Raw genomic sequence first — 24658 nt, forward strand, 5'->3', positions numbered from 1 at the left:
CATGAGATGAGGTTATAAACAGCAAGAAGGAGGTCTGAGCGGTTAAGCTGTAGCCCCTACATGCCGTGTCTTGTGGTTTATGAGTGTTTCTTTCATTTTCTTGAGCAGCTCCTGTGTGGTTTCCACAGGTTTAAATTTGGCCAGTTCCCCATATAGGTCCTTAATAATAAGAAACCGCCTCGCCCTCACTCTCCAGCATGTCAGCTCCTAGACTTCCTTTACAGCGCAACTTTTCCACAAATCAGAAAAGCTGCTGAGATGCAGAGAACCCTTTTCTGCACATGTTACAAAGTCCCTCACTCTTTTGCAGCTGAACACTTGTCGTTCTGCTTTCATGCTTGTGGCTCCCTTCTCCAAAAAGCAGATCAGCAACATCGTAAACCTCCTGATGTTTTAAACATGGGTTGAGAGTTGTTGGAGGTGTCTGGGTTGCTGCAGGAAACATCTGCACATGAACAACAGTGACATGCTAAGGACGGATGAAATCTGGGAGGAATGTTGCGTGTTGAGGTCCCCAAGCGACCCCAATAACTCACACATCACACGTAATTTTTGTTTAAGGTTTTTTGGCCACAAATCTATTTAAATACATAGCTGTGAGTGGTTGCTTAGGCATTGGTTCCAACTATCTGTCCCCATGCCCAGGGACAGAACTGACTTCCGGATTCCAGTGAAAGCCAGTCAGGGAAAACAATATTAGGGAGAAATGAAGCTGGGCACCAGACCCTCACCTCTCCCCGCATGCTCCCAGAGGCCTTGCACGGCCCAAGCCCAATGCCAGGGACTTGGACGAAAGCATGGCAAGCCCCCAGATTCCTTTAACGGAATTCCCTTGCAGCAGCAGCATTTGGAGGGGTAGGCACTTACCCCTCCACCAACCAATTTTTTAACCAATGCCTAACCGCAAACCTTACAAGTTGTGACAATTTGCTACGCAGTAGGCAAAAACCAAATGGCTGCAGCCAATCAGCCAAATGGACAAAATTCCTACCAGGCCCCTGCCCCAAAAGCAGGTGACCCCATGACAGGCATAGCAAGGTCAAGTGCAAAATCCCCATTTCAGGGAGGGTGGGCGGGTGATCCGGTGCACGCAGCAAAAGAGGACGCTCAAAAGAGCGTGCCCAGTATTTAAAACCTTTTAGCCCAACCCACGATTTGGCAACTTCAGAATCTCCCCAGAAAGACATGCACCCAATCATAGCCTGTAGCCATCCAAACAGATCAGCCCAGCAACAGTGGGGTGGCCTGCTAGACCCCACCGCAACACGTGCTCTCTATTAGTGGATGTCTACGCTTTGTGGATGTCTGGGACATTACTCCCCTGCTCCTTAAAATTATTCCTGTATTTTCTTACATTTGTATCCTACCTTTCTTGCATCCTGGAGTAGAAGGCAGTGTTCAGGTGGTTCCAAGGTGATCTCCTATCCAGGTGCTGACCAGACCCATACCTGCTTATTAGCAGCAAGGTGATGGCCCCCTGCGCCTTCAGACCAGACCCTGGGACTTTAGAGGTAGCAATTATGGCTGAGTCTCACCAGGCAAGGGACAAGTGTTTCAGCAACCGTTGGCTCCTGGCTTGGCCTAGCACATGGGTAGGCAAACTAAGGCCTGGGGCTGGATCCGGCCCAATCGCCTTCTAAATCTGGCCTGCGGACGGTCTGGGAATCAGCATGTTTTTACATGAGTAGAATGTGTGCTTTTATTTAAAATGCACCTCTGGGTTATTTGTGGGGCATAGGAATTCATTCATATATATTTTTCAAAATATAGTGCAGCCCCCCACAAGGTCTGAGGGTCAGTGGACTGGCCCCCCGCTGAATAAGTTTGCTGACCCCTGGCCTAGACCCAGTAAATCCATCAATGCTTCGAATGGTGATGCAAGAGACTTCTTATTATCAGATGTCAGGGTGCAATGTAGGAAGCAGCCTTAAACTGAATTAGGCCATTGGTTCATTTAGCTCAGTATGGTCTGAACTTACCAGGATTTCAGATAGGATTCTTTCTTAGTCCCACCCATGGATGCCAGAGATGAGTTATGGCCTTCCCCAAAATCATAGGAAGCTGTGCTCTATGCCATTCATCTGCCTAGCTCATCATGGTCTTCACCAACCTTTTGCAATCTGTTGCCCTCCAGATGTTTTAAACTAAAACTGCCACCAGTCCCCAACAGCATGGCCGGTGGGGGTTGTAGCTCAAAACATCTGGCTCCCAGGAACAAGAGCATCACTTGTTAAAAACTGGAATGGCTTCCTGTCGTTGCTAAACATCATGAGGTGGTTAGTCAAGCCTGTGGTTTTTCAGTCTTTGTTAAGTGAGCATTTTGGAAGCCTCAGATTATTTCTCAGGAACGTGTAGGAAATAACACATATCTTGTGTTTGTACAGCAGAGCTCTCCCTCCCAGCTTTACCAAGGAAGGCAAAGGAAGAAGCATACCATGAAGCAGCCTTCCCCAACCTTTGGTCCCCAAACGTTGCTCGCACCAGCCCCATCCACCTTGGTCAGGGATGATGGGAGTCATAGTCCACCTAGGACCCAAAGGGGAGGAAGGTTGCTGTAGAGGAGGGCTGGGGAACCCACAGGGCTAAATAGGTCTCCCCATTTGGCTAAGTCTCTCCCACCTGCCCCATCATGCATGATGTCATGTGTAGGGAGGACGAATATGTAACTCCCTGCCAGAAGTGGGGTTTGCAGAGACAGATGACTTCTGTGAACATCATTCAGCAAGGGAAGCACCAGTAGGTCTTGTTCTGAAGAGCTGGATGAATGGCAAGGTCGGATCGATGGATGGATAGATAAGTAGATATAGATATAGATATAGATATAGATATAGATATAGATATAGATATAGATATAGATATAGATATAGATATAGATATAGATATAGATGATATAGGTATAGATAGATTGGCGAGGATAGATAAATGATGGATAGATATAGATAGATGATAGATAGATAGATAGATAGATAGATAGATAGATAGATAGATAGGAAGATAGGTAGGTGGATAGGTGGATGGATGGATGGATAGATGGATAGAGGATAGATAGATATAGATATAGATATAGATATAGATATAGATATAGATATAGATATAGATATAGATATAGATGATATAGGTATAGATAGATTGGCGAGGATAGATAAATGATGGATAGATATAGATAGATGATAGATAGATAGATAGATAGATAGATGATAGGAAGATAGGTAGGTGGATAGGTGGATGGATGGATGGATAGATGGATAGAGGATAGATATAGATATAGATATAGATATAGATATAGATATAGATATAGATATAGATTAGTTATAGATTAGATATAGATATAGATATAGATAGATTGGTGAAGGATGGATAGATGATGGGTGGGTGGGTGGGTGGGTGGGTGGATAGATTAGATAGATAGTAGATAGATAGATAGATAGATAGATAGATAGATAGATAGATAGATGGATGGGTAGATGGGTAGATATAGATAGATAGATGATAGATGATAGATAGATGATAGATGATAGGAGGATAGGTAGATAGGTGGGTGGGTGGATGGATGGGTAGATAGTTAGGTGGATAGATAGATATAGATAGACTGGTGAAGGATGGATAGATAGATGATGGATGGATGGATGGATGGATGGATAGATGGATAGACAGATAGATAGACAGATAGATAGATAGATAGATAGATGCTAGGATTTTCCATTTTTAAAAGAGCAGAGAATATGAGTCCTTTGAGTCCTGGCGGTTTCCATGTGAGCAATGAATAGACCCTAAAACAAAAACAAGCATTTGACTGTAACTGGAAGATTGCAAGGGAAGATCAATAGTGGTGGGTAAAATTAAAGCCCAGGGAGTCTGGCCCTCCATTATGAATCTTCTTGCTGTGCAGTCCCAGCTGAGCTTCCCTGAAAGCAGCTGGATTCTTGGTGCAAGAGAGCATGGTGTGTTCCCCTTATGGGGAAAAAGGCGGCTCACAATTTAAGACTGGCAGGAAGAACAAAGCACAGAGACACCTTTGCGGGAGAATAGTGGAGCTTTGTTTTCATTCGCAAATATTCCAGGAAAAAACCAAAGACCAGTTCCAAAGGTTTATACTAACTTGTGGATCGTTAACTTCGTTAAGAATGTGTTTTACAGATGTGCATCTGTGGTGTATGAATGGGCATGCAGGTTTCCATCATGTATTTTTTGGGGAGGGGAGGGAGGGGAGTGTCTCTGGGGAAATTTGAAGAAAATAATAATAATAATAAACAACTGGTCTAAACCTTCTCCCATGCTGGGCTCTCTGTCCCAAAGCAAAGAGAAAGATACTTAAAATAGCTTTTTCCTAATTGTTTCCCCCTCCCTCCTTTTTTGGCGGCACTCTTTTTATATAAACAGATTTGTTTCAGCAAAACAAAAGAGCGGTTATTTGATTGTATAAGATTTGTGCAAGTTTATTTGTTTAATTATTTGTTGTTTTTGAATAATGGGATAAAAGGAAGTTTGTAAGTTTCAGCAGCGCTGCTTAGTCCTTGTATTGTTCACTGTTATGAGGTCTCTCTCCTTCCTTTCCCTATTTGAGGCACCTTCGTTGCAACTTGTTGTCATTTGGCCATTGTTTCTTGACCATAGCATAGTTTTCTTTTGCCGTTTCTCAGGGACCAGTTCATCATTTGCCCCACAATAGACATGGCTCGTCACTGGGCTGGCAATGGCAGAGGGCAAGTCTTCATGTACCACGTTCCAGACACCACCTCCCTGAGCAGGTAAGAGCATGGACAGAGTTCTGTTTTCATGGATCTAGGGATGCACAGTTCATTCTTATTTTCAGTCCGTGATCATTGCTGCTGTTGACAATGATGATACATAAATACTCCCATAAATCCATTCCTTTCCATTTCTCATTTAATCTTCATTTTTCTTTTAAAAAAAATCACATTCAAAACTGTTCTCTCTCTCAAAACACGCCTTTAATAGAATTATAGAATCATAGAGTTGGAAGGTTGGAGTGGCCACTGAGACCATATAACACTGGTCCTGAAAGACCTACATTGGCTCCCAGTACGTTTCCGAACACAATTCAAAGTTTTGGTGCTGACCTTTAAAGCCCTAAACGGCCTCAGCCCAGTATACCTATAGGAGCATCTCCACCCCCATCGTTCTGCCCAGACACTGAGATCCAGCTCCGAGGGCCTTCCGGCGGTTCCCTCATTGCGAGAAGTGAGGTTACAGGGAACCAGGCAGAGGGCCCTCCCATCAGATGTCAAGGAAATAAACAACCACTTGACTTTTAGAAGACATCTGAAGGCAGCCCAGTTTAGGGAAGTTTTTAATGTTTGATGTTTTATTGTGTTTTTAATATTCTGTTAGGGGCTGCCCAGAATGGCCAGGGAAATCCAGCCAGATGGGCAGGGTATAAATAATAAATTATTATTATTTATTTTTATTATTACTACTACTACTACCCCAAGGGTCATCTAGTCCAGTGTTTCCCAACCTTGGGTCTCCAGCTGTTTTTGGACTACAACTCCCATCATACCTAGCTAGGAAGACCAGTGGTCAGGGATGATGGGAACTGTAGTCCAAAAACAGCTGGAGACCCAAGGTTGGGAAACACTGATCTAGTCCAACCCCTTGCAATGCCAGACCCTCCAAGTGTCCCTATTTTTCAGATTTAGAGAAGCCGACTCTGTTTCTTATTTCATCCCTGAATGTCCTGCTTTTCCTTAGGACGTCCCTATTTTCATTGGAGAAATGTTGGAGGGTATGGAGTTAACTGACCCTCAAGCTGTCTGAAGGCAATCCTGTATAGAGAAGGATTTTTTTAAAAATGTTTTATTATATTTTTATATATGGTAGAAGCTGCTCAGAGCTGCTTATTGGGAAACCCAGTGAGCTGTGTGGGGTATAAATAGTAAGATCATCATTATGGAATTGGACATCCCTATGGAAGTGAAAGCTGGACCATAAAGAAGGCTGATTGCCGAAGAATTGATGCTTTTGAATTATGGTGCTGGAGGAGACTCTTGAGAGTCCCATGGACTACAAGAAGATCAAACCTCTCCATTCTGAAGGAAATCAGCCCTGAGTGCTCACTGGAAGGACAGATCGTGAAGCTGAGGCTCCAATACTTTGGCCACCTCATGAGAAGAGAAGACTCCCTGGATAAGACCCTGATGTTGGGAAAGATGGTGGGCACAAGGAGAAGGGGACGACAGAGGACGAGATGGTTGGACGGTGTTCTCGAAGCTACCAGCATGAGTCTGACCAAACTGCGGGAGGCAGTGGAAGACAGAAGTGCCTGGCGTTCTCTGGTCCATGGGGTCATGAAGAGTTGGACACGACTAAACAACAACAGTTTTCATCGGAGAAATGTTGGAGGGTATGCAATATGCAGTAATCTCAACTAAAGCATCCATGACAGATGGCCACCCAACCTCTGCAGTAAGCTAGGGTCTCCTCTCTGTCGCTCATCCAGACAAGCAAAATGAAATATCAGAGTCCAGGGGCGCATTCCAACCTGGCAAAAATGCTCAAAACAATCAAAACTGATAAGGAAAATGACTGGGGAAAGGATGTGACTTGAGAGGTCTGGAGGACCACATTTGCCACCCCCCAGCCCTAAGGTTCCCCATCCCTGCCCTGTCACTTTTACAATGGTCTAGATAAGAAGGACGAGAGTTTGATTTGGGCCATATCTGCCAGTCCTGCAAGCTGGCAATTAACTGATTACAAATAGCAACAACCATCAGTTCTGCGTTCCAGTCCTTTTCTATTCCTTTTCTCTGAGTCTTTTGGTGTTTCGGGCTGTGTTATATATTTGCATCTGGTTGGCAATGTGCCCCAGGCCGAGGGTGCAAGAAGGAACCAGGTGTGCTTGGCTTCCGTTCCTTTGCATTGTGGTTTGAATGTGGAGTCACTCAGCTAAAATAACTTTCTCTTTCTATTGCTTCCTGTGTTTAAAACATATTTTTTTTAGCACAAACACACCCTGCCCATTCCTCCTCTGCTGCTTTTGCACAATTATAGGAAGCCACCTTCTACTGAATCAGACACTTGGCTCACCTAGTTTAGAGTTGTCTGGTGTGACTGTCAGTGACTTTGCCGAGACCGCGGAGCAGGCAGAGGTTTCCCCATCATCTGCTTTTTCCAGGTTCTCCAGCAAGAATGCTGGTGGGGCAGCAGACTGTGAACATATTAAAGGTAAAGGTAAAGGGACCCCTGACCATTAGGTCCAGTCGTGGCCGACTCTGGGGTTGCGGCACTCATCTCGCTTTATTGGCTGAGGGAGCCAGCGTACAGCTTCCGGATCATGTGGCCAGCATGACTAAGCCGCTTCTGGCGAACCAGAGCAGCACATGGAAACGCTGTTTACCTTCCCGCCGGAGTGGTACCTATTTATCTACTTGCACTTTGACCTGCTTTTGAACTGCTAGGTTGACAAGAGCAGGGACCGAGCAATGTGAGCTCACCCCATCGTGGGGATTCAAACCACCGACCTTCTGACCTCCCAGTCCTAGGCTCTGTGGTTTAATCCACAGCACCCCCCGGGTCCCTGTGAACATATTACCCATCACTTAAAAACAGCTGCATGGGTTTCCAGTTGTTTCTCAGGTTGGATTCAAGGTGCTTACTTGATTGTTTAAAGCCTAAATGGCTTGGAGCCCAAATATTTCCAGGAACATCTTCTTCCATATTGACCACTCCATGCAGTAGATGAGGGCTACCTGGTATGGCAGCCCAGAAAAGTGCCTCTTCCAGGGCAGGTCTTTGTCTCCCCAATGAGGTCCCCATCTCTTTATAATTTTAGTAGCCTGTTTGAAGACACACCTTTCTTGAGCAGGCGTTTGGAGGAGAAGAGACTTGATTGCTCTGGTCTGATTCAACACAATTCCAAGCACAATTCAAAGTGTTGGTATTGACCTTTAAAGCCCTAAACGGCCTTGGCCCAGTATACCTGAAGGAGCATCTCCACCCCCATCATTCTGCCTGGATGCTGAGGTCTGGCGCTGAGGGCCTTCTGGCGGTTCCCTCTTTGTGAGAAGCAAAGCTACAGGGAACCAGGCAGAGGGCCTTCTCGGTAGTGGCACCAGCCCTGTGGAACGCCCTGTGGAATGTCAAAGAGTTAAACAACTACCTGACATTTAGAAGACATCTGAAGGCAGCCCTGTTTAGGGAATTCTTTAATGTGTGACATTTTAATGTATTTTTAATCTTTGTTGGAAGCCACACAGTGGCTGGAGAAACCCAGCCAGATGGGCGGGGTACAAATAATAAATTATTATTATTATTATTATTATTATTATTATTATTATTATTAGCTGTTGTGGCTGGGAAGCTCGCTGCGTGATTTAGAACCTGAACTGAGGTTCTAAATCATCGCATGCTGGGCTCCAACGAAAAGAGGAAGGTCCCTTCTGCAGAGGTTGCAGCTGAACTCCTGCCATAGCCAGTGCTACCAGTGTGAGGACGGGGCTCAAGCTAAAAGCACAGCCCCCTGCCTTGCACTCACTTTCTGTGAGAAAAGGGCTAGAGAAAGCAGAAAGAAAAAGCACAGGTTCAGCCCATGGCGGGCGTAACAAGGGAGACATTAGAAGCAGTTTAAATATATGTTCATTCGGTGTCAATAGAGCCTTGAAATCAGGAGGTGGCTTGGCACTCAGGAAAATGAGGTCAAAACTAGGTAAGCAGACTTGGCTCGGCTCTGGTTCTCTAACCCTACAGTAGTGAAGTAGAAGCCAGAAGTGATTCCTCTTCTTAGCGCCATCTTTCTGGCCCCTTCCAAAGTCTTCCAAATATCAGCAATGTTTTCTGCAGCTCCTCCAGACCACATCCACATTCTTAGCATAGCTGCGGATTAGCCTACGGTTTTCCAGGCCTGGCCATCTCTTCCTGTTTTTATGCTTTGCAGTTATTGGAAGCTGCCTGACATGGCATCGGAACTTTTGGTCCCTCTCACCATCAGGGCTTTTTCCCCAGCCGGGACTTCAGCACCTCTATTGCGTGGACAGGCAGAGTCCCCCCCAACCCCAGGCGACCCCCGATTGGAATAATGACTCAAGACAAGGTGCTATGGGATTGAAATTGGCCACAACTTTATTAAGTTTCGGGACTCAGGTGGCGCTGTGGGTTAAACCACAGAGCCTAGGGCTTGCCGATCAGAAGGCCAGCGGTTCAAATCCCCATGACAAGGTGATCTCCCGTTGCTTGGTCCCAGTGCCTGCCAACCTAGCAGTTCGAAAGCACGTCAAAGTGCAAGTAGATAAATAGGTACCACTCCGGCGGGAAGGTAAACGGCGTTTCCGTGCGCTGCTCTGGTTCACCAGAAGCGGCTTAGTCATGCTGGCCACATGACCCAGAAGCTGTACACTGGCTCCCTCGGCCAGTAAAGAGAGATGAGTGCCGCAACCCCAGAGTCGTCCGTGACTGGACCTAATGGTCAGGGGTCCCTTTACCTTTACTTTATTAAGTTTCAGGTGTAAGGAGACCTTGACTCAGGCATTGGGCATTTATCCTTCCCAGTCCCCAGCCAGGGATCTGGGAGACCCCAGAATGTGTGGGGATTGGGCTGGCTCTGGAGAACATATGTTCAAGCAGAGAGCCCACCCCCTGTTTTGCTGCCATCGCAGGGGAGACCAATGACAACCTCTCGGCGTACGGCCAATGCCGTACTTTAATGGGGAACCCTGGGATCACTGCCGCAAGGGGGGCATGGGTCACTGCTTCACGCCACCCCCACCCCCACCCATTTAGGAAGATAGACTAAAGGATTTCGCCCAAGGCCTGAAACCGCCAAAGTTGTGACGTTTTGCCACAGCAAAGGCAAAACCTGCCAAAGCAGGAAAATTCCTTTCTGGCCCTTCAACAGCAACCTTGACGTAGCAGCACCCGCGTATCTGTGGAGAAGAGGTTAACCTGCAAAAAAAGACTTAACTGAGGGAGGGCAGGGTGGGAGAAGCTCTGGAGCCAACTGACACTTCGCAGGTAAGATTCACCTTCTGTTGTGTGGGCAGGGTGGTCCCTTCCCCTACCTGGCCTACCCCCCTGGCAACACCTCCCCTGGCGGGATTGGGCGATTGGCTGAGGTAGCCGGAGACCTCCAGGTATTCAGCCTGGGGAGGGTGAAGCCAGCCCAAACTACTGGGAGCCGCACTGGGATCCGGAGGGCTGTGCACGACCATGCGAAAGGTGCCCCCCATTTGATGTGGGGAGCGGTCATTCTAAGAGAACAAGGGAGGTGTCCATGGGGAGTTTCAGCACCTCTTTTTTCTAGAAAAATAGCTCACCAGGACTTGCTATAGAGGTCAGCAAACTTTTTCAGCAGGTGGCCGGTCCACTGTCCCTCAGACCTTGTGGGGGGCCAGACTATATTTTGCAGGGGGGGGGGGATGAACAAATTCCTATGCCCCACAAATATCCCAGAGATGCATTTTAAATAAAAGGACAAATTCTACTCATGTAAAAACACGCTGATTCCTGGACTGTCCGCTGGCCGGATTTAGAAGGCGATTGGGCCGGATCCGGCCCCCGGGCCTTAGTTTGCCTACCCATGTGCTATGGCATCCAAGAAAAGTCTCTGTAAATATTCCCTCAAAAGTCCCCAGTGCGTGAGAGATTATCTGCTCTTCCTGCTCAGTTCCTGTTATCGTCCATTGTAATTGCGTGAGGGATCAGATCTGTGTAGCGTTGGCAAGGAAAGAGTCACCATCTGGCTCCCTATCGAAAGCAGGATCAAAAGTTGTCTGGTGTCCAAACATATCCAAATAAGCCACTGATCCAGTGTTTGCCTTGAGCATCTTGTTAGCCCTCAATGTTCTTTGGTCACCACACTGCCAAATCCACAGCAACACAGCTCAGGAAGCAGAGGGGATTTATTGCTTTCTCCTTGTAATTTACTTAATATGTATTATCAGGAAACTTGGCCAAAGGTGGGGGGGAGTGGGGGGGAAAGAGGCAGGACAAATGAAGAGAACAACTGAATTCCATCCACATATATAAATGGTTTTGGTGTCCCTCTTATATGCTGTTCTGTTTACTGCTCATTGATAAAAACACAGATGGCTAGACACCATAATCTTTCTCATTTAAAGATGTGCGGCTGAGATCAAAGGCTCTTCCAAATGTCTTTGCAAAGATCCATGCTGCCTGTGGGTATCTCTTTCTTCTTGGAGAGGAACTGATGAGCACAAAAAAAGACCACTGGCATATCCAGCTACCCTCCCAATTAAAACCCGTGAGAATGTTTTCGCCTGGTGTCTAAAAAGAGACAGCAATGGCACCAAGTCTGCTTCCCTGATGAGGAATCACAATGGGGAAAGATTTGCCATTATTCAATATGGAGGCGTAGTTGCTGAAATTGTTAAAGGCAAAGTTGATGCACTTAGTTAAAGGACAAACTATTGCTGAACATTGCTGTGTCCAGTTCTGGGCGCCACAATTTAAGGAGGAGATCAGCAAGCTGAAACATGTGCAGTGTAGGGCAACCAAGATGATCAAAGGTCTAGAAGCCAAGCCTTATGAGGAATGGTTGAAGGAAGGAGCTGGGTGTGTTTAGCCTGGAAAAGAGGATTGAGGGTAGATATGATAGCCATCCTCAAATTGTTGCGTATTTAGCAGATTAATTGTGCTGCAGAAAGTGTGCCAGGGGGACCACACGTTCAGGAAACAATGAAGAAACTCAAAAGTATCTTTTGCTTGGCTTTAATTACAAAACCTCCTCTTACATTAAATCTATAAGTATGACCCATCCATTCACCAGGGTACGGAGAGAGGTACATGCTGCTCTTTATATACTATACCCAATTGCTGGCACAGCTTAAATTAACACAACTTAACAGCACCTGATATACTGCTTCACAGCTGTAAAACTAGGTCATGATATTTACCCTGGCCTTTAAAGAGAGACACATCTTGTGAAACAATAATGAACCTTAATATTTAAATAAGCCATTCAACACAAATATCTCAAGGGCTGTCTCATGGAAGGTGGAGCAAGCTTGTTTTCTGCTACTCCAGCTAAACCTTTTGACAGTAAGAAGGTGATGAACTCTTCTTTATTTAGGTTTTTAAGCACGGGTTCGATGATCATCTCTCAGGGATTCCTTAGTTGTGATTCCTGCATTGCAAGGATTGAACTAGATGACTCTTTCAACTCTACAGTTTTATGATTCTATGAAATGTTGCCCATGTTCTCCCCATTTTCTTTTAAAGAATTCGAGTTAATCCAAGGTGAGCTTCAGAGAGCTTGCCTGTCTCTAGGCATGTTTGCAATTCATTAGTTCCATATTAGTGATGCATGGAAGTGAGAGCTGGACCATAAAGAAGGATGGTTGCCAAAGAATTGATGCTTTTGAATTATGGTGCTTTTGGAGACTCTTGCGAGTCCCATGGACTGCAAGAAGATAAAATCTATCCATTCTGAAGGAAATCAGCCCTGAGTGCTCACTGGAAGGACAGATCGTGAAGCTGAGGCTCCAATACTTTGGCCACCTCATGAGAAGATTAGACTCCCTGGAAAAGACCCTGATGTTGGGAAAGATGGAGGGCACAAGGAGAAGGGGACGACAGAGGAGGACGAGATGGCTGGATAGTGTTCTTGAAGCTACCAGCATGAGTTTGACCAAACTGCAGGAGGTAGTGGAAGACAGGAGTGCCTGGCGTGCTCTGGTCCATGGGGTCACAAAGAGTCGGGCACAACTAAAAGACTAAACGACAACAAGTTCCATATTGGCTCAGATTCTAAAGTGAGCACAAGGCTCACATTCATGACAGCTATTTGTGAATGATGGCAAGTTGGCTACCCTTGCTCTAATTTAATCTCAAATATATTCCTAACTCCCCCCCCCCATCATAACAGAATTATGGTTTCCTTTTGCTTAAAAAAAAAAAGGGAAAGAAAGATGACTTTACATGGTTGCAAAACAAAGTTTCCAGACTGCTGCTTTGGAGTGGGAACATAACTTCAGCATCTCATCATCGCTTTCTCTGGTTCATTTGACTTCTTTCTGAACAGCTGAAACCAAAACTATTCACAAGAGCAGCTAAAATGCAGAAGGCAAATACCTTAAGAGGTGAAATCATTCAGTGTTAAAGAGACAATGAGGTTTGGAAAGATTCTGCAGAAATGAGAGAAAAGTGCTTTGGTTAAGAGGTTATTATGATTATTCACTGGGAATGCCAGCCACTGATACCCAGGGAAAAATCCCCAGGTTGAGGTAATGTCATAAGATTCATGCTCACTAAGGGATGGAGAAAAACTGGCCACATAATATGTTTTCTGCATTTTAAGAACCGGGTCTTTTAGTGTGGCAGCACCTACACTTTGGAACTCCCTGCCAATTTATAATTAGGCAGGCAACTTTGTTGTATTCTTTTCGGCAGCTGCTAAACACGTTCATACCTACCCAGATGTTCAGAAAGCTGACATGAGTTTTAAGATGTTTTTTAGTCTAGTGTTATTTCAACCTTTTGAAAGTTTTAAATCATTGCCATTAATTTTTCTTACCAATGATTTTATTGATTTATCTTTTTTTGCAACCACTTTGAGGTTGTTGGGTTTTTGTTTTGTGTTTTATAATAAAGAAACTTTTTCTTCCCTTACAATTATTTAAAATTGCTTCCCTGCTTCCTCCCAAAGGAGCCCTGGGCAGCAAACACACAAGCAGTAAAACATCTTAAAAAACGATTCCAGTACAGATGTGTACTGGATACCAATACAGGAAAGGATATCCTTGGGGGTTTTTTTATTGATGAAACCTAATAAAGCCTCCATGTTCAGTCAGTGTACCCCTGAAAACTCAATCCAGAGATGAGCAGCAAGGAATCAGCCTCAGCTGCTTCTTCCTCTTATTGTATCTCTTCCCTGAGCTCTTGATGTGACCCGGCAAATCAGTTCTTTCCACATCATTGTCGTGGTTACTTCTCTGAACAGACTTGTACTGTGGACAAACAAAACCATCTCATTGTCAGTGCCCCCCCCTCTATATCCCTGCTCCTATAGAAGCACTATTTGTGGCCAACATAACTGCAATACTCATGGAGTGAAGCAAGCCCATTATTGTTCAAGCAGAATGAGCGAGCTCCGATCCAGTCTAATCCCTGTCTAAACATTCAGAGTTGGGAAAATATGCTGTAATCTGGTTTCAGATCTCTTCAGCTGCTGGTAAATTTGCTTTCCAGATGCAATGTTGTTATTGGTGCTTTTGGGGTGGGGCTAAGGATACAAAGGCCCAAAACTGCCGTGTGTGTGTGTGTGTGTATGTTAGGACTGCCATATATCTGGTTTTCCTGGACACATTCGGGATTCAGCCCACGGAAATTGCATGGGGGTGGGGGGATTCTGTTAAGCAGTAAAACGCCTGGGAAAACCAGGACATATGGCAACCAAGTGCAGCCTCCCCAACAGCTCCAGTTACAGTTGTTGTTGTTGTTTAATCGTTCAGTCATATCCGACTCTTCGTGACCCCATGGACCAGAGCACACCAGGCACTCCTGTCTTCCACTGCCTCCCGCAGTTTGGTCAAACTCAAGCTGGTAGCTTCGAGAACACTGTCCAACCATCTCGTCCTCTGTCGTCCCCTTCTCCTTGTGTCCTCAATCTTTCCCAACATCAGGGTATCTTCCAGGGAGTCTTCTTTTCTCATGAGGTGGCCAAAGTATCGGAGCCTCAGCTTCAGGATCCGTCCTTCCAGTGAGCACTCAGGGCTGATTTCCTTCAGAATGGATAGGTTTGATCTTCTTGCAGTCCATGGGACTCTCAAGAGTCTCCTCCAGCACCATAATTCAAAAGCATCAATTCTTCGGCAATCAGCCTTCTTTATGGTCCAGCTGTGCAGCAGCAAAAGGAAGGCAGAACAAGAAGCAAATGCTTCTTGGGGGTTTTTTGGTAGGGGAGACACAGGGCTAGAGCCTGGCTGGGCAGGCACCCCTCACTTCCTTCAGGGCAGGTGGAGCAACTTCTCGAGGGGACCTCGTCTCCAAACTGGCCCTTCCCTTGCTGGGCACTGGAGGTGCACAGGGCCAGAAGTGTGGGGCTCCTGGTTGGGAATCGGGGTCCCCATGGCTCCTGGAAGGGTTGCCTCAAGTGAGAGTCTTCAAGAGGGGCTGGTGCCAGGATGCTTCGCTGTGGAGAAACCAGGAGACCCTGCATGCACACATGCCACTCTTAAAGGGAGTCCAGCCGTGGCACCACATTCCACTTCAGCCAGCTGCCTCACTGGTCCAGAGTGAACCAGAGAAAGCTATGATGAGATGCTGAAGTTATGTTCCCACTCCAAAGCTGGAAACTTCAGGACAGATCAAGTCCTTCACACAGCACATAGTTGAACTATGAAACTTTCCCCCACCCCCAAGAAGGCAGTGGTGGCCAGAAACTTGGATGACTTTAAAAGAGGATGAGACAAATTGACGGAGGAAAAGGCTGTCTGTGGCTTCTAGCCAGGATGGCTCTGCTCTGCCTCCACAGTTGGAGACAGTGATGCTTCTTAATACCCAGGGCCGGATTTAGGTTTGATGAGGCCCTAAGCTGCTGCCCTAAGCTGTCCTTTGTCAACAACAAATTGTCGTGGTTTTTTGTGTTGAATATATGCTGTATGGTAATTTATGGACCTAATAGGTATCTCAAGCCATTTGCCCATGTTGCCTTGCAACCAGTCCCTGCAGAATGTAGGCACCCTATATATAGAAATGAGCAAACCAGTGATATTTTAGGGAGCAGGCTAGCAGGCGGAGCCTATTTTTTACATCGTAGGAGCCTACATAACACAAAACACTGCTGTATGTAGATTTTATTTGTTTTTTATCTGATATTTTGGAAATGTACATCCAGTTTTTTTTCTTTATTTTTTTTTGGGGGGGGGAAGAGGGGCCCTATAGCTTGTTTAGCTTATACGTAAATCCGGCACTGTTAATATCCATTGCTGGAGAGCACAGGAAGGGGAGAGTGTAAACACCCACATGTGTGTCCACACCAAGACCTGCAACGTCAATTCCATCTCCTTGTCTTCTGTAGCTGCCACTTCTAACCATGGAACTGTTTTCTCACTTTCTCCATCCAATAAGACCAGTGCTGCTGTTTTTCATCCAGTCTTTTCCCTTATTTTTCTTTCAAGCTCAAGCCTGGAGTTATTGCCTGATGTCCAGTATGCCTTTGGGCTGCCTTTCCATCCCCAGTACGAAAACCAGTATACTCCGGAAGCGAAGACCGTCTCCTTAACCGTCATGCAGTTCCTAGCCAACTTCATAAGATCTGGGTGCGTATTGAGTTACTTGGAAGTGGCTGCGCACAGTGGCGTGGGGGGGGTACAGGGGGGGCCTGGCCGCACCGGGCGCAACATCTGGGGGGCGCGCGCTTGCCGCCTCCGGAGTCGCCAAAGAGCCTCGGGCGCAGGCTGTAGCAGAGCCCCATGTCTCGCGGAACCGACGAGCTGTGCGTGTCCAGGCTGAAGGCATCTGGCAGGCAGCGGCTCTCAGCGCTTGCCGCGGTCCCTGCGCGTCAGGGCCGTGGAGGGTGCGCCAGGCAGCCCCTCATCACAGCCCCGCCGCCGCTGCTGCTGCAGCTGCTGGTCCATGTTGCATTTTCCTCGCCTCTCTGCCCTCCTCCTCCTCCGGGCAAGCGGCGTCGTTTGGGCGGCAACGCCAGTGGCAACTTGCCTCACATCACCTGACACAGACCCGCCGCCGCCGTGGCTGCCTTACCGTAAATACCCCAGCCCAGGCAGCAGCAAGAAGAAGCTGCCAGCGGCGGCAGGTTAGGGGTTAGGGGCGCAAATTACTTGCCTTGCCCCGGGTTAGGGGGTGCAAATTACTTGCCTTGCCCCGGGTGCTGACAACCCAAGCTACGCCGCTGGCTGTGCAGTCAGCTTTTCCATCCCTAACAAAGCTTCTGAACCTCATTTCTTTTAATTAGCGTTTGTTAAAGATGTCCTTGTGTAACAAAGAAAGAAAAGTACGTATAGTCTCTGCACTATATGTCTTTTTCATCATTTGTTTACATCCAGGATAAGACACTGTTGTCATTTGCATTATGCGGTTGGCGGTGCTGGTGGAGGAATGGGAGTGTGGAGGGAGCAGACAACCCCCGGTACCACTTTTCCGGTAGGGTGCCATTGTGGCGCCCCCCGGACACGCACCCCCCCCAAATGTGCGTCACGCCCCCGGGAGAAGCCAGCCACATCCCTGCCTGCTCTCCACCCCCGGTAGTGGAGCATGCAGCTTCGCCACTGGTTGGGGGAAAAGAGAGGAGCATATTGATCTTTCATTCTATTGTGTAATGTTTGTGCAGGGTTTTTTGTGTTGCTGTCAGACAGTGTATCTGTGGCATCCAATAAGCTGCTCTTTAAACGCAGGGAAGCCTCCAATCAGCAATTTGGCAAGAAGTATTTTTAAGACACCCACTGGTATATAGCAAGATCAGTAGTTCATGGTTATTAAAAGAGCAAAGACTTTACAGTCAGTCGAGACCTGCTTCTCAGTTCAAAAGCTGATTTCCCAATCCTAGCTTTTGTTCTGTCAGTTTTGCTTTCCTGGAAGTTTTCTTGTGTAGTATTGTTGTCAGTAAACAGCAAGCTGAGCTGGGTACATCGAAACGCTCCGCTGTGCAAGCCGTCTCGTAGTTCCTCTTGAAGCTTTGCAAAACTTCTAGTTTGCAGATGACACCAAACTGGGAGGGGTGGCTAACACACCAGAGGACAGGATCACACTTCAAAACGACCTTGACAGATTAGAGAACTGGGCCAAAACAAACAAGATGAATTTTAACAGGGAGAAATGTAAAGTATTGCACTTGGGCAAAAAAAATGGGAGGCACAAATACAAGATGGGTGACACCTGGCTTGAGAGCAGTACATGTGAAAAGGATCTAGGAGTCTTGGTTGACCACAAACTTGACATGAGCCAACAGTGTGACGCGGCAGCTAAAAAAGCCAATGCAATTCTGGGCTGCATCAATAGGAGTATAGCATCTAGATCAAGGGAGGTAATAGTGCCACTGTATTCTGCTCTGGTCAGACCTCACCTGGAGTACTGTGTCCAGTTCTGGGCACCACAGTTCAAGAAGGACACTGACAAACTGGAACGTGTCCAGAGGAGGGCAACCAAAATGGTCAAAGGCCTGGAAACGATGCCTTATGAGGAACAGCTAAGGGAGCTGGGCATGTTTAGCCTGGAGAAGAGGAGGTTAAGGGGTGATATGATAGCCATGTTCAAATATATAAAAGGATGTCACATAGAGGAGGGAGAAAGGTTGTTTTCTGCTGCTCCAGAGAAGCGGACACGGAGCAATGGATCCAAACTACAAGAAAGAAGATTCCACCTAAACATTAGGAAGAACTTCCTGAAAGTAAGAGCTGTTAGACAGTGGAATTTGCTGCCAAGGAGTGTGGTGGAGTCTCCTTCTTTGGAGGTCTTTAAGCAGAGGCTTGACAACCATATGTCAGGAGTGCTCTGATGGTGTTTCCTGCTTGGCAGGGGGTTGGACTCGATGGCCCTTGTGGTCTCTTCCAACTCTATGATTCTATGATTCTAAGACAGCTCAGCTCATTTGCAAAAGGATGGCTTTTCTTAAACCTGAGCTGCTGGTGAACCCTGACAATTTCCAGTGAGTACTAGGGAAGAGGAACTATTGAAAGATGAGGCAGATTACATAGAGTCCTCAAAATAAAATGCAACTTCCCTGCACCCTTGAAACTGTTGCCAAGAACTAGCCAAAGAAGAGATGATTCTCCCAAGAAAAACGTTGTTCGGATGAGGGTTTCTGTTTTTGTTTTGCTCTTGTTGGAATGAACCACCTCAGCCGTGGTTGATCTTCTGCCATCCACTTTCAACCACCGCTCCCCACCTGAGAAAACAATGATAATGACGACTCACCTGAAGGGATGAATGCAGGGAGAGAATTCTTGTAAGGCACAACTTTAGCAGAACAACATAATTCCTTTGCTGAGTCAGAACAAAGTCCATCTAATCTACACTGCAACATTTTGTTGCAGGCCCCCTCTCGTGTGGGCTACCTACTTTTAAAATGAGGCTGCATTTTAAATTGCATTTTAACCTGTATTTTAAATTGGGTTTTTTCCCCCTATTATGTTTTTACTGTAATTTTACTGGTGTTAGCCGCCCTGAGCCGGCTCTGGCCGGGGAGGGCAGGGTATAAATAAAAATTATTATTATTATTATTTGTAAATAATGGTCATGGGATTATAGATACATGCCTATTCTCTCGTGTGTTAAAGGCTGTTGCACAAACTCTTCATGATGCCGGCTGGTTGAATAACAGCTGTTCCTCTTTCTTTCTTCAGAAACCCAAATGGCCCTTATAAGTTCTCTAGAAAAATGACTGGGGTCGCATCCTCTTGGCCTATGTTTCGAGCAGATGCTGATGGAGACAACTATAAGGAATTTACCACTTCCTTTGAGAACCACAAAGGGCTGAAGAAGGCTGAATGTTCATTCTGGTCCGATTACATCAAAACCCTCAAAATTTCCTTGACCTGTAAGTGTACAGTGGAACACACACCTTTTTCTCTCTTTGGGCAGTGATGTTCAGAAAGGTTGCATCAACTCTACTTTTAGCAGTGCTGTTTTTCCTAGCAAAAAAGGGTGCCTGAACTCACCATGAACACCTCCCTTGTTCTCTTGTAATGGCAATGGCACCCACCTGAGAGGTGCCGGAACTGAGTTTCAGAGAGTTTTGGCTGGGGGGGAAAGCCCTGACTTTTAGTACAGTGCAACCTCAGTTTTTGAGCGTCTCGGAAGCCAAACGTTTTGGTTTTCAGACGCCGAAAACTTGGAAGTAATTGCTTCCATTTTTGAGCATGCCTCAGAAGTCGAACGGCTTCTGAGGCACATTTCTCAGTTTTCTCTGTTGAAATTGCTAACCACCCATTAAGCCTCAGTTGTCGAACGTTTCGGAAGTCGAACGGTCTTCCAGAACAGACTATGTTCTGAGGTTCCTCTGTATATGAAAGTTCATTTCCAACACATCCCACTAATTCTGGTTCATGGTCATCCTGTTACAAAGCGAACTAGTTCAGTTCGCAGCCCAATTCAAGTTCGTTTGCATGATCCTTGGAAGAGGGGGGTGGAGCCCAAGCTTTCAGAATATGACAAACCACTGTGCTGAAGTGTAAGTTATACTGAATAAAACTTCAGCTCATACACACACACAGTGGAATGTGAATGGCCTGATTTATTTCTCCCCAACAATTGTGATATTTAAACTTAAAGGCCCAAAGTGTCTGAAGCATTAAAAACAACAACAACACATGCATGACAATGACCTTGAAGATAAACTGCAAATTGTTCAAAGTTCTACCCTGCTCTTCTTGACATTTCCTGTTGAGGTCTGTGGTGGCAACAGGAGACAGGTCCTTTTCTATAGTTTGCCTGGCAAGTTCCCGCCTCCCCCCAATGGAAATAAAGACACAAGACACCATTAATTTGGTTAATGGGCAAAAAATGGCCACAACTTTATTGGTTACAGGTAAGAGCGGTATTGGTTTAGGCACTGGTCCTATCGACTGTATGATTTCAGCCTGATTGCTTGAAGTCCGGGAAGGGTTAACACCGATCGGGGGAGTCCTGCTGATGCACATCAACTAGGAAGTCCCCCGGGGTCACCGCTTGGGGGCGTGCCTTAGGCCCTAACCTCCATAGGCTTCAGACAGGGCCACACACCCCAAAATCCTTTGCCGGACTACCCTTCGACCTGTGGGGGAGGTGATGGCACTTCCTCCCCCCCATCTACATAACAATACCAATACCAATGCCTAACCACCAATGCCAAGGAAGTTGTGACGAGGTAGGCGAAAAACCAAGGGGCTGGTGCCAATTTGCCAAGTGGAAAAAATTCCTACCAGGCCCCATAACGGCGACCAACCCAAGGTCCATAGCAAGGTCAGAAGGGAAACCTTGAAGGGCGGGAGGGTGGGAAACCGGTGAAGCAGAGGCGACGAAAAGAGGGAAATCCCCGGCCTCCTCAGTAAAATATAGGGCAAACCACGCCCCCCCCAACCAGGCGATTGGCTGGCTAGGGGATGACATGACCAGGGGATTCCCTCAATCGGGGCGGGGGCTGAGATCAGCCCCCATGCACGTGGAGACGGCGTGAAGCCCGCAACACCACCTCCTCTTGAATTCGGAAGTGGCTTTCTCACCATAGAAGAATACTTTGCAAAAGCAGAAAAATAAAAATACTAAGGGCAGGAGGCAAAATAGCCCAAGGAGGACTGAGCCACACAAAAAATGGGCACAGATTACTCAGAAAACCACAGAAGAGGGGAAATGGAGTGAAATGGGATAGCTGGAGTCAGGTATATTCTCCACTGCAAGATTTTGTTGCAGATCCCACTTATAAATAGTGCTCATTTGTTTTGTTTGTTTTTTTGTTTTTTTATAATATTTATTCAAAATTTAAAAATACCAAAAAGAAGAAAATAAAAATACAAAATACAAAAAGAAATAACAACACCAAAAAAGAAAAAATACATCCACTTAAAAATAAAAAGAACTGATTAAACCTTTACATCACTTTCTTCCTTTACTTATTTCCTTGACCTCCTCTCACCTCCCAATTTTGTATTCTAATTCAAATCGTTATTTCAGCAAATCCTTCCAACCTTATTTTCATTTAAGTAATTTAATATAATATATTACAATTTAATATCCTCTTTCGTCAATTTCATCAACTCATCTTTACTTAGTCCTTTATGTCATTTCATCCAAAACCATCTAATTTTCTTTTTCCAACATCTTTCTAACAGTCCTTAATTTTACAATATTTTTGAAGATATACTTTAAATTTTTTCCAATCTTCTTCCGCTGACTCTTCTCCTTGGTCCCGAATTCTGCCAGTCATCTCAGCCAATTCCATATAGTCCATCACTTTCATCTGCCATTCTTCTCGGGTGGGTAATTCTTGTGTCTTCCAATACTTCGCGATGAGTATTCTTGCTGCTGTTGTAGCGTACATAAAAAAAGTTCTATCCTCCCTTCGCACCAATTGGCCGACCATGCCCAGGAGAAAGCCTCTGATTTCTTCTGGAAGGTATATTTAAATACCTTTTTCATTTCATTATAAATCATCTCCCAGAAGGCCTTAATCCTAGGACATGTCCACCAAAGGTGAAAGAATGTGCCCTCAATCTCTTTGCATTTCCAACATTTATTGTCGGGCAGATGGTAAATTTTTGCCAGCTTGACTGGGGTTAGGTACCACCTGTAAATCATTTTCATTAAATTCTCTCTTAAGGCATTACAAGCCGTAAACTTAATACCTGTGCTCCATAACTTTTCCCAGTCAGCCATCATAATGTTATAGCCAAAATCTTGTGCCCATTTAATCATAACCGATTTGACCGTTTCATCTTGTGTATTCCATTTCAACAGCAAGTTATACATTCTTGATAAATTCTTAGTTTTAGGATCTAACAATTCTGTTTCCAGTTTTGATTTTTCCACCTGAAAACCAATTTTCTTATCCAAGTTGTAAACCTCCCTTATTTGATAATAGTGAAGCCAGTCTCGTACTTTGGTTTTTAAACTGTCAAAGCTCTGCAGCTTTAATCTATCTCCATCCTGTTCCAAAATTTCCCAATATTTTGGCCAATTTGTCTCCATATTAAGTTTTTTCAGAGCCTTAGCCTCAATAGGTGACAACCACCTTGGTGTTTTACTTTCAAGCAAGTCCTTATATCTCATCCAAACATTAAACAAAGCTTTCCTGACAATATGGTTTTTAAAGGCTTTGTGTGCTTTGACCTTATCATACCACAGATATGCATGCCATCCAAAAACATTATCAAAACCTTCTAAGTCCAAAATGTCTGTGTTTTCAAGAAGCAGCCAATCTTTCAGCCAACAGAATGCGGCTGATTCATAATAAAGTTTAAAGTCCACCTCTTTCTTTAGCGTCGGTTAAAATCTTAAATTTAATTCGAGGTTTCTTGCCCTGCCAGATAAATCTTGAGATCTCTCTCTGCCATTTCTTGAAACAGTCCATCTTGTCCAAAATTTGCAGTGTTTGAAACAAAAACAGCATCCTAGGCAATACATTCATCTTTATCGCAGCGATTCGGCCCAGCAATGATAACTTCAATTTTGACCATATTTCTAAATCCCTTTTCACTTCCATCCAACATTTTTCATAATTATCTTTAAATACATTCACATTTTTAGCAGTCATATGATCCCCTAGGTATTTCACTTTCTTAACCAATGTTAATCCTGTCTCCTTCTGAAACCTTAAATAATGCTCATTTGTTGTTGTTTTTAATTCAAAAAGTTAACAGTAGTTCAAAAAAAGAACTTACAATCTTTGGAATCCCAAATATTCTTCCAGGCACTGTATTTTTCTGGTCTATTTTGATGCAACACTTCTGAAACCCTAAATCGCTGTGCTTTGTCTGTGTAGTATTGTTGCACTGGAACGTTTTGCTTGGCCTTTGCTGCCAGAAAACTCACGGATAATTGAATTAGCATTAAATAAATGATTTATAAGTTCTACCGCGGAATCTGCTGGCAGCCTGTTCAATAATTATTAGCTCGCTGCATTGTTCTCAGACAGCTGCCCAGCAGACTAATGCAGTGGCGTAGCATGGGGGGTACAGGGGGGGCGGCTGCACCGGGCGCAATATCACAGCTCTCTGCCCCTACTAAAATCCACGGGTTAGGAGACGCAAATTACTTGCCTTGTGACGGGTGCTGACAACCCACACTACGCCACTGGACTAATGTGACACAATAATTAGCGAACCATATTGGATTCAATGAGAAATAATGATTTGCATGAGTTTTTCACGGAGTGATGCATCTTGTTTGCGTTGTGGTTGCAGGCAGACGAGAGCCACCCAGCACAAGCGAGCCTAGCAGTGGATTTCTTTCCAAAACCACCCAGAAGAAGCCACTTGGAGACAAGGTGGCCTACAAGAAATAGAACCGAACACTTCTATTGATTTTGGATCGGCTGGATGAAATCAAATCACTACAGATTTGCGGGGCGATGGAAATCACCTTGCTAAATCACAAAAGCGTGTCTGCGATAGATTACTGAAATTTCAAGTATGGTTGCCGTTGACACAAGATGGGCAGGCCCCAAAAGCATACAGGCACTGCAGCATTCAATGAATCACATGTGCTGGGTATCGGTGCAGCAAATTGAAATCGTAGCACTCAATAAAGCTTCAAAAAACCTTTTAAAGAGAGTTGGCTTCTTACCGTTCTCAAAGTGGCATACCCACAAACTCAACGTGTGACCTGCGGTGTCAGGTGATCTGGTTAATCATAGAAGCATAGAATCATGGAGCTGGAAGGGGCCACAAGGATCCTCCAGTCCAACCCTCTGCAATGCACTATAGGACGCAGGTGGCGCTGTGGTCTAAACCACTGAGCCTCTTGGGCTTGCCAGTCAGAAGGTTGGCGGTTCAAATCCCCGTGACAGGGTGAGCTCCCGTTGCTCTGCCCCAGCTTCTGCCAACCTAGCACTTCGAAAGCATGCCAGTGCACGTAGATAAATAGGTACCACTCCAGCAGGAAGGTAAACAGCGCTCTGGCTTCTGTCACGGTGTTCTGTTGTGCCAGAAGCGGTTTAGTCCTACTGGCCACATGACCCGGAAAGCTGTCTGTGGACAAATGCCGGCTCCCTCGGCCTGAAAGCGAGATGAGCACTGTAACCCCATAGTCACCC

At 45.6% G+C, this 24658-nt stretch overlaps 1 protein-coding gene across 1 annotated transcript in view; it reads left to right on the forward strand.

Annotated features, from left to right (window-relative positions):
* The window catches only part of TG (thyroglobulin), a 192593-nt gene extending 168421 nt beyond the window's left edge, over positions 1–24172 (forward strand). The window contains exons 42-45 of the mRNA XM_079982822.1: positions 4641–4748; positions 16092–16232; positions 19275–19468; positions 23808–24172. Of these exons, the coding sequence (XP_079838948.1) occupies positions 4641–4748; positions 16092–16232; positions 19275–19468; positions 23808–23908 (544 nt within the window). The 3' untranslated portion in view covers positions 23909–24172. The remainder of the gene's footprint in view (positions 1–4640; positions 4749–16091; positions 16233–19274; positions 19469–23807) is intronic.
* The last annotated feature ends 486 nt before the right edge of the window (positions 24173–24658 follow it).

Source organism: Podarcis cretensis (genome assembly GCF_951804945.1).
Source record: "Podarcis cretensis genome assembly, chromosome: 7".
Taxonomy (NCBI): Eukaryota; Metazoa; Chordata; class Lepidosauria; order Squamata; family Lacertidae; genus Podarcis; species Podarcis cretensis.